This window comes from Eumetopias jubatus, unplaced genomic scaffold, assembly GCF_037043125.1.
Source record: "Eumetopias jubatus isolate StellerSeaLion01/CBP00866 unplaced genomic scaffold, mEumJub1_p1.0 scaffold_54, whole genome shotgun sequence".
Classification (NCBI taxonomy): Eukaryota; Metazoa; Chordata; class Mammalia; order Carnivora; family Otariidae; genus Eumetopias; species Eumetopias jubatus.
Genome location: NW_028274860.1, coordinates 294,433 through 307,584, shown reverse-complemented (window position 1 = coordinate 307,584; position 13,152 = coordinate 294,433). Strand labels below are relative to the sequence as shown.

The window sequence follows — 13,152 nt, the reverse complement described above, 5'->3', positions numbered from 1 at the left end:
AGTTGAAGGAGCCAAAACACATTCATCCACTGTGTCCTGTAGGAATTCCTTCTTTTCAACATCCTGGGGCTCCATGCTATGCCGGGGGAGACAACAATGATAGAAGATCAAACCAGGAGGATCAGACACCATGGCTTCCTAGCTGGTGTTGATGGGTGTGATAGCGAGTGGTCCCAGAAAGCAATGTGGCTGTCCCCTTGGAGGGAAAAACTATCCCCCTATATAAGGAGCAGAGTGTGGCCTCCGATATGAGGAGCAGTGAGAGACAGAACAGGAGATATTCTGTGCACTGGCCTCATAACCAGGTGACGGAGGAGGAGACTAAAACATCCCTGTCTTACTCATGTCATAATTATGACTCCCAGCACACAGAGGTTATCAAAACAAGTGGCTTCAACCCTTCTGCATACGTTGCATTGACTTGTACATGCAGTGTCCAAGGGACTAAATATCCTGAGGCCTTACTGCCTCTCAGACATTCTGACTCCAAGGAATATTTTCTCAATATTCTGATGGGACATGCATTTATTCTTCAACTTCCTCTCTTGCTATCCAAACTCCTCCAACATGATGATGTCAAACAGACACAAAGTTAATACGCATCTCACTTTGGTTTTAACCACACAGGAGACAACAGCTGATTACCGGAATCCCTGGCTTTGGTCAATTCATGTGTGTCCACTCTCTGTAGGTTATTCAACATGAAAGGGAGTAAGAAAGTGACACCTACACAACTACCACATGAAAATAGATGACATGGTTAAAGGCCATATTCTGCTATTGACTGAATGGATGGAATACTTCTAGGCAGCACTTTCTCTCTATCCCCGATGTGAGGTCTCCAGAGGTCACCAGGAAAATTCGTAGTCCACAGTCTTCACACTTACCTGGGGCACATTGGCTGTTGTCCATTTCTTTCCCTTCGATCATCTTGACTTTCTGAAAATCAGTTCCAAGACAGCAGGTGACACTAAGGAAATCATACTTCCCATATTACCAACACAGTGACCACCCACACTGCAAGGACATTAAGATTCTCAGGGCAAGACCCTAGTGCTCTGGCAGGGATATTCCAGGATGGCCAAGGTTAAGTCTTACGAGCAGTGCACAGGACTGCTCCCTAACCTGCTGCAGAAATTCACTTTCTTCTCCCCCACAAATTATCCCAATATCCTCCTCTGATGGGAGTCTGTAAAAAGAGTTCCGAATATATTTTCCCCAGAGGTCCTGCGGAGGAGTCCAAGCACTTTCTTGAAGTGTTGCTGCAAAATGGGGTTATTCCATGACATACCATGGCTCTTGATGCTTCCCAGGAATTTATTCTTGAAACTAGACTAATGAATCAACTGTACAAAACCTCAAATCAAAAAGAATCTTTGGTGTTCTACCGACACAGAAGCCATTTGGTCTGAGTGATGCCAGAGCCCAGCTTGGCTTCATAGCAACATCCAGGCAAGGTAATGACACAGTTGTTTTCAGATGACCACTTGGCTAAGTTGAACCCACATAGAGAAGATTGTGCCTGGGCCTGAGAGCAGTGAAACCAGGGAAAGCACCTTTCCTTGATATGCAGGTATGTGAGCAAAAACATTGGACAGGTCTAGGCCCTCGAGAGATATTGATCCTAAAAAGAAAGTGTCATTGCATGGAACAAAAGACAGTTGATCCACGTAGGGTATCTGACAAGACTTTGTGGATGTCCTACTGAGGTGGGTAGAGCTTGTCACCCATGACATAGGTTCAATGGCCTGACACGGGGGCCAGGTTGACAGAGGCATGGCCGCTGCCTAGGATGGTTGAAGGCTCCCTGACCCACCTGATGTCTGTGTCTCCACATCCATTATGTCCTGATTTAAAGCAAAGTGTGTCTGTAACGCCCGTGTATAGAGATGACCTTCCTCAGTGTAGACAAGGTGTGCAGAACAAACAACATGGACACTACCTGGGGGACCACGTGACGTTTCATCCCCTTGGGTGTGGGAGCATTCACAGGCGAAATCCAGAGCAGAGCCGAATTCCTGTTCATCTAATGGGAATTCGCCAGCACTGTAGGACTGGTCGTTGTCACACTCTTCTTGCAGAGTTGAAGGAGTCAAAACAAACTCATCCACTGTGTCCTGTAGGGCTTCCTTCTTTTCAACTTGCTGCTGCTCCATGCTGTGCCGGGTAGGACAGGAATGACAAGAGATCAAACCAGGAGGATCAGACACTGTGGCTTCCTAGCTGGTTGGATGGGAGTTATATGGAGTGGTCACAAGAGGCACAGGGCACCGGCTGGAGAGGGAACAAGCACACCAACCTATAAGAGGCAGAGTGTGGCTGCCCGGGGCTGGGAGAGCAGCAGCTTATCCTCAGAGCACTGGCCACAGAAGCACTGACTAGGAATGAGACTCCACCCTCCCAGCAGGATGCGGTCACAACAAGAAGCACAGTGGAGACCAGACCAGGGGCAACCACCACGGGCCTGAGTCAGGATGATTTTTACATAGATTGGTCAATTACCTACAGCTCTGGAGTACCTGCAGACTGCAGAAATGTGTGCCTTCTAGGCACTTTGTCATTAATAGTGTCACATGACACCCCAAGTTTTTGGAGTTTGGTTAGGTACTTCTCTTGGTTTTAATTTTGCTAGTTGTCTGTTTACCAATTCCTTGGTGAGTTACCTTCCTACCAAGGACCTTAGAGAACTGTGTAGGAAGTAGATATGCATCTCCTCCCGGTGTCCATTTATAGGAAAGAATGGGTATTTTTGTCCCCACGGGGAATCCTAAGGCTGGTGAATTCATCTCGGTCTTACAACACCACAGAGACAACAGGCAACCAAGCCAAAACGGCCATCCTTTGGGGACCATCTGCAGTTTTGCTTAACCTTGCATCTGACATCTGTCACTCTCTTGACCTCACTTACTTTACTTTCTGAGACCCTGTCCATTTTGACCCACACATTATTGGTTCCAGAATTTTCATTGTCACCTGGGAGTGAGGGTTCCTTGTTCTTCTTCATCCTCCTCATCCTCATAATTTTCTGCAAATAAATTCAGAAATGTCCCATCAGCTATTTCCCACATCACCACTATAAACACAGTGGCTTCTATGTCCCTGGAGACCTAAGGGTCTATGAATGACTAGGTATTCTACTGAGTTTAGGGCACTGTCTTTAAGAACTGCTGTGGCATGGATTTCTGATGCGTCAGGCAGTGTGTCTCTGATTCTGAGGATCAGCATCACTGAACCTGGGCAACACGTTCTACCGGCTCTTGTTGTCCATATCAGGGAATGCTTGTCAGCTTCATTTCTGCACCGTGTCTTGCAGAGTGCCACAGGTCCCACCACAGCCACAGACTCTCTGTGGGTTCACAGCTCTCACATAGAGCCGCCTCCTTCCCTCACGACAGGACAACCACCCTGTCCCACATCCCTCCACCGGGGACTTCATGGGCCCCCACGTGGGCTTCAGTGTTATCAAGGGGACATCCGTCTACGAAAAGCGGTCCCGTCTAAACAGCACTCCCACCTCCAAGTCCTACTGCATCAAGGACCTCATCCAACTCCACACAGTCAGGAGCATTATTTTTTCCTGACATGCATTCATGAATTTTCCCTATCTGATCACTACAGTATCAACAGGTTATTTGATATACTTTCCAGATGAGGAGACAGATATGGAGAAAATAAAACTCACTTTCTCCCCCACAATTAATACAGACCACGCTGACTCTGGGAACCTCCCACTTAGTGCAGGGATCCTTGCACACTAACAAGCATCCTCCTGTCACATTTTGCTCTCTGGCTCAAAGACTGGTGGAGGCTGCCTCCCGCTCCAAAGGCTGCATTCCCTCAGGGAGGAAGCAGACACGTGGAGCACTATTACCTCCACACTGTGCATTTCTTCTCTCTGTTACCACCTTCCACTCCTGGTTCTCTCATGGCCCCACTTGCTATGGGGAATCCAGGAGGGCTGCTGCACACGGCGTGAGGCCAGGCGGGGAGTCTCTTGTGAGCCCAGGGCCTTGGCGCAGCTCCGGGCATCAGGGCCGGTGGCCGCCTTACCTGGGCTGAGCTTTCGGGCAAGGCACTTGGCCAGCCTGCGCCCCTCAGCCAGTTGCTCTTGGAAGCCCTGCCCTTGGGAATGCTCAGGGTCATCATGGGTGAGGAGGTCCTCGAGGAGCTTATTGAGCAGTTGGGAAACGTCTTTCCCTTTCCGTAACTTCTGATACAAACGGGTCAGCTCTTTAGCCTGGTCTTTAATGAGGGTATGACATAGCCTAAGGCAGGGCAGAGAGAAAATTTTAAAATGCAAAGAGTTGAACAACAGACAATAAGATCTTTCGTGATGATTTCTGGCAGAATTTCCCCAAAGGAGCCGTGAACCCTGCACATCCCTTACACCTTTTCCTTCTGTAAACAGAGCCAGGGGTTCTCCTAAGCACACGCCAGAGAGATGTCCCTTCAGCTGCTAACTTCGGGGACACCCGTTTCCCTGGAAAACTACACACAGCGCGGCGTGCAGTGAAAGGACACAGCGCCAGATGCAGAAGCATGTCCAGTAGAGCTGGTGTGAACTGGTGAGCTCAGGAGAATGGCAGGCTCAAGCTGTGGTCAGCCAGGTCATGACTCTGTGAAAGGTAAGTGAGGTGGTGATCTCGCAACACTGTGAATGTGCTAAAAGCCACGAATTGTTCCCTTGAACTTGGGGACTTTGATATTTTTTTCCAGAGAGAGAGCGAGACTTTGAGTCATTGGAGTCCATCATTTACCAATCACTGTTGTCTTAGTTGTTTTAGAAATATTTGGGTCACGTGCCTGCCATGACGTTTCTGCCCTTTCCTGGCCCAGACTTGTTGCTGCCCCAAGTCAAAGATGCCCACAGCGTCCCTGCAGCCTCCCACATGGAGCCTTCCTTACCTGAGCTTCTCAGCCACCGTGTCTGCCTGCTTCCCCTTCTCAAACTGCACCTTCTCTCCCAGCACGGATTCGATGAGGTCGGTGGACTCTTCACACTCTGAGAAACAGAGACGCCTGCCTCAGGGGAAAGCTGGACATGCTGCTGTGCTCGCTGCCTTCAAGGGACGAGGCAGGGTCCATCCTAGGACAACTGGAACCCCGGCCACCTGGCTCTGCGCTGGGAGCTCCACATCACATTCTTCAGCCTCCCAACTACAGGGCAGTCGATTATTCCCTGTTTCAGAGCCCAGGAAAGAACAGCCCCAAGGCACAGAGAGGAACTGGACACGGTGATGAACTGGTATTTGGTAGAGTCAGAATTTGGGTTCCCCTGATCATGGTCACTCTAGCAAGCCTTGGAGACTCCTAAGTGAAACACTAAGCAGGGACATGACATAAGGCCCCCAGGGCTACTGGACTGATGGGTCCCCTGAGCTGGGATTTCTATACTGAGCAAGTATCTCAAAGGTAAAAATTCATCCGGTTACACTTGTGGAAACCACAATGCATAAAACCAGAAGCACCGGAGAGGAATATGGCCCAATCCTAATACAGTTTGTGTTATGAGAAGCAGTAGAATGATGAACAGAGTTACACAGTTCCAGGTTCTGCTCTTAGAGCGTTACAAGAAATTACTCAGTATTCATTCTGACTCAGAGAAGTAGGTCCCACAACACTAACAGGTTAACAAGGAGGAAACTGAGGCACAGGACGTTGGGCACCATGGATTTAGCCCAGGCTGACTGACCTACAACCCATGCTTTTCTCCCCTGTGCTGTGTTACCGCCACCCCACGCCCTCAGGTGATATCTGTTTGCATCATCTTCACAACTGGTTTCCCACACTTATGTGATGATTTTCAGGAAAGTTGTAAACAAAACTGCTTGTCCTTCCCTGAAAGTTCATCATCTCTTCCCTTTCGTAAAAAGCATGCCTCAGTTTTTTTTTTCTCTGCGTCATTCGTTTTTAATTACACCTCCCCTTGTTCTATTGAAAGCAAATTGTGAGAAAATGACAAAAATGCGGGCTGAGAGTTGTCAGGATTCCTTCCTATCGCTCGGCTGTGCACGTGCCCCGTTCTCATGACTCCTTCTGCCAGCGCAGGCCCCTCCTAATGAACAGGCAGCTGAGCTCCCCATTTCAGGCTGACTGTGGGGGAAGGCCTGCCCCACACCCTGGCTTGGCTGGTTCCCGGGGCTGTGGTCTCCCCCACTCACCCTCCTTCTCACTAGGCCACATGTCTCCTGGCCCAGGCCTGGACCTGCTGGCCATCCTGCATGTCTGAAGGTCCCCAGCTCAGGGAGAGACCGTGATGTTCCCTGAAACACCCTCACCCTTGCCAGTGGGTATCAAATGGCCTCCGTGGACTCAGGAAGCAGAGGCTCTGCACCGGTTCCCTCTCACAAGGGAAGTCACTGTGTGGATGGCGTCACTCACAGATACCACAGTTTTAGGGGGAAAGGAGACCTTCTTTCCACTTTCCACTTACTACTTCCATCTCCTTGAAAGCAGGTAGTGTCACCTGCTACCCTCCCTCTCGCCCCCGGGTGTGCCATCAGGATGTTTCCCCAGTGTAACTAACTTGGTGCTTTACCAATGGGACCTCAGAGAAGCGGGACCTGAGAGAGTTCCTTAGTCCCTGACACTTAGGCCTGCAGGCATGCAGGATCTGATACAGCACAGAGACCATCCTGAGAGGACCAGGCGTTTCTGTGTCCGCACCAGGAAGCAGGAACTGGGATGTTAACTCTAACCCCACCTGACATGTCACTGTTAACCTCTTTGTCTTCAGTTTTCCCATCCTCAGCAAACTGAGGATAAAATACCCACTTCTACATTTCCCGGATTGTGGTCAGAATGAAATTTATGTGACATTGGAAGAGAGAAGACAGCATCTGGAGAGGTTTTTAGTTTCTCAGAAGGAATACAGACAGACATGTCTTTGGTGGCCATGATCTTGTAGGACTTACTGTATTTCTGCAGCTGCTTGGCCAGGGAGTAGGCAGTACATTCGGATATAAGGAATTTCTCCTTGAGGTCTCGGAAGTCCTGCTTGCTTTTTTCCAGCTGGGATTGAAGCTCCTGGTTGATTTCCAGGAGGCTGATTTCTGCCCCTGGATCAGACAGAGGGCCAAGAGGTGCTGCCATGGTGACGTGTGGCCGAGGAGGTAGAGCTGGGGACTGAGGAGAAGAAACCCAAACACAGGATGGTTAAAAACCAGTGAAATCAAGTAGGTTTCATCAGGACTGAGGGGTGAGGATACAGGAAGTCTTTACTTACTGTTGGGAACAATTTGAACAACACCCCACAGCACCTGAGATTCAGGAACCACAAAACCAAGGTTCAAGATGCCACAGCTGAGAGCTGAAGGCACTGCCCCTAGCTCACACTCCAAACGGAATGACAGAGGGAGCACTCAGAATGCCAGGTAACGGTCTGCACTTGAAATAACAGAGTTGGAACGTCCGAGATGACATGGAACCTGGGGAGCTGCTGCCTTCCAGTTGCCAAGGCCGTGCTGATACACAAGACTGCCCGGTCCCCCCGAAGGTCCCCACTGATGGGAACCACCCCTCACTGGCCACTCTCAGTTGCTGTGTACCCTTGTGCTGATACCACAGTTCCCATCTCTTTCTAAAAAATTATCTCAGCATAGTTCTGATTGTTCATTCTTGTGTGTGTATAAATCACCAAGGCAGAAATAGTTTCCCAAGTAGTTTACTGTTTTGTTCATCTTCATTTATTTGAGAGAGAGAATGGGGGGTGGGTAGAGGGAGAGAGTGGGACAAGGCGCTCAATCTGACCATCCGTGAGATCATGACCCTAGCCTAAACCAAGAGTCAGATGCTCAACCAACTGAACTGCTCAGGCACCCCTCCCAACGGGTTTTCTTAGGGCTGTCATGAACTCATCCCACTTGCCTTTAAGGGCAAACAGATCTTAAGGCTTTTATAATAAGGGATAGATTCCAATGTCTTAGACTGTCATGATGTTCTTCCCTGTGTCTTTTAGTGTTTTATTTTTTCCTCTGTGCGTTAAAAACACAAGAGAAGCATGCTAGCACTTTCGTTATCTTTGTTTCCTTTGTATTTGACAAGCTTTTAAATTTATTTGGATCTTCCTCCATTTACAATATGTAGTAAAGGAAACTTTCTTTACAGCAAAACACACACACACACACACACACACACACCCCAAAACACAGGGGAAAAACCAAAGTTAATTTATGCAATTGATTATGAAACTGTTTTCTATTCTAACTCTCTCAGTATTCTTCTTCCTGCATCTATGTGTTATGTAGTCTTCTTTTCCCCTTATGTTCACATATATTTTCAATTTTCTTAGCTATATACCTAGGAGTGGAATTGCTAGATCATATGTAACCCTATATTTAACTTTTTCAGAAACTACCAAACTCTTTTTCAAAGGAAAGCAACTACACCATTTGACATTCCCACCAGGAAGGTGTAAGAATTCCATTTCTCTACAATCTTCCCAACGCATACATTATCTTTTTTTTTTTTTTTAAGTCATACTAGTGGGGGGAAGAGGGATCACACTGTGCTTTAGATTTGTATTTTCCTAATGACTAATGTTATTGAGCACCTTTTCAAGTATTTGTTGTTAGATTGGTCTTATCCTTTAGAGAGAGTCGACTCAAACTCTTCTTCCCATTTTTTTAATTGGCTGTCTTTTACTGCTTAGTTGTATCGTTTTTTTTTTAATTTATTCTAGATAGCAGACCTCCATCAGATATACAATTTGCAAATTTCTCCCATTCCATGCATTGTCTTTTCACTTCCTTGATAGTGTCCTCTGAAACAAAAAGCTTGTAATTTTGATGAAATCCAGCTTATCTATTTATTCTTGGAGTTGCTTGTCCATTAAAGAAACTGGCTTCTAGCCCCAAATCGTGAAGATTTCTAACTACATATTCCTTAAAACATGGCTTTTGAATGAGAACTTTCCTGGGTTGTAGTGGGGGTGGACATTATTTAATAATGGCTCTGTGTGTTGATTGATATTTCTCTCAATTGATATTCATGTGCCTGTTTTCTCTCCTATGGAGCATGCCATGACCTATACCAGAGATTTTGGAAATGATATCTATCAATATTCCAGCTTTGATTCAGGGGAGAGTCCTGCTTATAGAGTTGAGCTGGTCTGAACCTCACCCACAGTTTCACAAATTGCTCAGGGCTTTTAGAGGTAAGTAGTTGATTATCTTTCTGAGGAACACTTGTCCAGGAGTCCAGATCTTTCTAGGTCTAGAATGGACTTTCTCAGACCCCTCCAGACCAAGAAGACTGCAGGAGTTGGACCTAGTCAAGACTTTCATCTCCGGTCTTAATGGAAAGTAGACATGCTTCAGGGTATTGGGAAAGTTGTTCAATACAAATTCGTTCCTCTCCAATTTTCTATTATATATATGATTTCTCTCTAGAAAAGGTGAAATTTTAGAACAACTTGTCTATTCCTTGCCAATTGTCTGTCTGTGCTTTTAAAGATGTATAAAGGAGAATTCAAGGTCAATACATTCTTAGCAAAAAGTACAGTTCATGTAAACTTCCGGGTGATCGTAAAGAATCCAATGAACTATCTTATTATTAAGATGCTATCATTTTCCTGATGAGAAAAGAAAAAAAAAAAAAAAAACAAGAACTCAAGAAGATTACAAACCTCCCCAAGGCCACATATCTAGTGAAGAGAGGAGGGTGCATTAGAAACCATTTCTGGGGGCACCATCCAACTCTTGATCTCAGTTCAGGTCTTCATCTTAGGGTTGCGAATCGGAGCCCTGTGTCGGGGTCCACTAAAAAAAAAAAGAAAAGAAAAAGAAAGAAACCAATCTCGCAGATATCCTATTGGGTTTTCATATGCTTATTAATCATTTGGATATCTTCTTTTGGGATGGGCTTTTTAAAATATTTCTGCTCATTAATACACTAGGTTGTTTCTCATTTTCTTTGTGATTTATAAGAGTTCTTGACATATTTTGGATGAGTGTTTAGTCACATACATACATTGAAAATAATCATTTCTGGGCTGTAGATGGCCTTTGCATTTTAAAGAATGGATGCCAGGATCATGACGTGAGCTGAAAGCAGACGCTTAACCGACTAAGCCACCCAGGCGTCCCTTCATATACATTTTAAAATTGGTTTGTCATTTTCTTCACAAATATCTACAGCAATATTTACCAAAATAATGTTACTTTGTTATCCTAACAGAACTGAGTCTTGCAATCAATGAACATGCTACCTATTTCTCTGTTTACTAGTCTTCTTCAATTTCTCACAGCAGTAGTTTTTAGGGGTCTTGGGTCTGCTTCATTTTTATATATTCATAAGCATTTAATAATTTTGGATGCTAATCTCTATTGCGTTTTACTGAATTTCATTTTCTCACTACTAATTGTCCCTGCAGAGAGGTACAATAGATTGTGAAATCAACTTACTTAAGGTATAATTTGGGTACAATAGACTGCATGGCTTTAAAGCATACAGTTATTTTTTTAAAATAATTTTTTATTGTTATGTTAATCACCATACATTACATCATTAGTTTTTGATGTAGTGTTCCATGATTCACTGTTTGTGCATAACACCCAGTGCTCCATGCAGAATGTGTCCTCTTTAATACCCTTCACCAGGCTAACCCATCCCCCACCCTCTCCCCTCTAGAACCCTCAGTTTGTTTTTCAGAGTCCATCCTCTCTAATGGTTCGTCTCCCCCTCCAACTTACTCCCCTTCATTCTTCCCCTCCTGCTATCTTCTTTTTTTTTTCTTAACATATATTGCATTAATTTTTTCAGAAGTATAGATCCGTGATTCATCAGTCTTGTACAATTCACAGCGCTCACCATAGCACATACCCTCCCCAATGTCTATCACCCAGCCATCCAATGCCTCCCACCCCCCACCAGTCCAGCAACCCTCAGTTTTTTTCCTGAGATTAAGAATTCCTCATATCAGTGAGGTCATATGAAACTTCTGTTACAGTCAAGATACAGGGCATTTCCACTACCTCACAACTTCCCTTGTGCCCCTTTGCGGTCCATCACTGCCTCCAGCCTCACACCCAGGGAACCAACGATACTAGAGATCATTGCAGTTTTAACAACTTCATATAACTGGAAATACATATATATATCCTCTTTTATATCTGCTTTCTATCATACAGTGCAGTGCAATGATTTTAAAATTTATCCATATTCCAGGGCACCTGCGTGGCTCTGTCAGTTAAGCGTCTGCCTTCAGCTCAGGTCTTAATCTCAGCGTCTTGGGATCAAGCCCCGTGTGGGGTTCTCTGCTCCCCACGGAGCCTGCTTCCCCCCCTCTGTCTGCCACCCCCCCACTTGTGCTCTCTCACTCTATCAAATAAAGAAATAAAATCTTGAAAAAAATAAATTCATCCATATTCCTACATGCACCAATACTTCATGACATTTTTATTGCTGGGTAGGATTTCAAGTGTTTCGTCTCTGTTTATACATTCATCTGTCACTGGACTTTTGTGTCACTTCCAGTTTGGGGCAGTCATAATTGGGGCATAATAATAAAGCTATTATACACATTCATATGCTGATAATTCTGTAGACATATTGTGTAAATACCTAGGAATGGAATGACTATCCATAGGATTTGTATTTGTTTAATCTTATAAGTAACTGGAAGTCAGCTTTTCAAAGTGGTTGTACTATTTTTCATTCCCACAGCTATATGAGACATCCAGGTGTTTTATGTGAGATTTCAGACTTTCTGACTTTAGCCATACCAACAGATATGCAATGATACCTCATTGCAGTACTGACTTTTTACCCTCATGACCAATGCATTGTGCATCTTTTCATGTGCTAATGAACCATTCCCATATCTTGTTTCCTGAAGTTTCTATTCAAATCTTTTGACCAATTATTGTATTGTGTTCATTATCTTATCAGACTATATGATATCTAATTCTAGAGAATGGTCCTTTGTAGGACATAAACATACTTCTATACTGTGGCTTCCCTTTATGTTCTCTTAAGGTTGTCTTTCTTCGAGAGTTACATATAGAAAGATAAAGATAGATCAATTCATTTTCATATCCAAAGAAATAATTCATTGCCTACTTTAAGCTTGCAAAAACATACGGTTGAACTTTTTGGAAAATATAAAATCATTTATTGAATGTCAGGGTATGAAATTTTTTGTTTTTGTAATTTAAACTGTTTCAACGGGCATATTGAGATATAATTTCCAAGCAAGAATGTGTATATAATTAAAGTCTAAAGTTTAGTCCGTTTGAACATATATATGCATCACCCACACAGTGGATATATCTATCACCCCAGAAAGTTTCCTTGTGCTCCGGCCAAGTCCTCCCTCACATTCCCACCTCAGGAAACCACTGATTGGCTTTCAGTTACAATAGAATTATTTCCATTTCCTAAGGTGTTATATTTTGAAATCATATGCTATGGACATTATTTTGCTTTGATGTTTTTTTTGCTCAGAAAAATTATCTGAGCAAAAAATAAAATCTTTACCAATTTTGTTATGTATGTGAAGAGATTACTCTGCTAAACCAAGTAGTATTCCTTGGACTGGATATGCCACAACTTCTTTTGGTCATTTACCTGTGAATGGATTAGAATGGCAATTAAAAATAGAGTTTCTATCAATAGATTTTTATGAATATATCACTCTTTTTTTTCATTTGAATGGAATGGTGGTGGCCTATGCCAGGGGGTTTGGTAGAGAGGTTTAATATTTTGAAGCAGGTCGCCGCTGTTGGGGTGCTTGGGTTGCTGAGTCGGTGAAGTGTCTGACATTGATTTTGGCTCAGGTCATGATCTCCTTGGTGATGAGATGAAGCCCCAAATAGGGCTCCATGCTCAGTGGGGAATCCCCTTGAGATTCTCTCCCTCTGCCCCTCCCTCTGCCCCTCACCCCACTCACTTTCACTCCCTCTCACACAAAGAAATCAATCTTGAATAGAAAAAAAAAGATTTCCAAACTATTTCCTAGAGGAGTTGTAGAACTTAACATTCCTATCAGCAGTGTATGAGAATTTCAGCTCCTACACATCTTTGCCAATACTTGGAATGGAAATTCTTTTCATTTTTGCCATTTTAATTGGCAGATAGTGTTTTAAGTTTGCATTTTGCTAATGACTAATGGTGTAGATCTTGTCATGTTCTTACATGCCTTCCATATATGTT

The 13,152-nt window shown here is 44.4% G+C and overlaps 1 protein-coding gene across 1 annotated transcript; it reads right to left on the bottom strand.

Annotated features, from left to right (window-relative positions):
- Window positions 1–2,969: 2,969 nt before the first annotated feature.
- LOC148161813 (putative NBPF family member NBPF5) lies at window positions 2,970–7,092 on the bottom strand. The gene is made up of 4 exons (XM_088020540.1): window positions 6,915–7,092; window positions 4,906–5,002; window positions 4,051–4,265; window positions 2,970–3,025 (listed from the first exon to the last, which is right to left on the bottom strand). The coding sequence occupies exons 1-4, from the start codon at window positions 7,090–7,092 to the stop codon at window positions 2,970–2,972; spliced, it is 546 nt and encodes a 181-aa protein (XP_087876666.1).
- Between the last annotated feature and the right edge of the window lie 6,060 nt (window positions 7,093–13,152).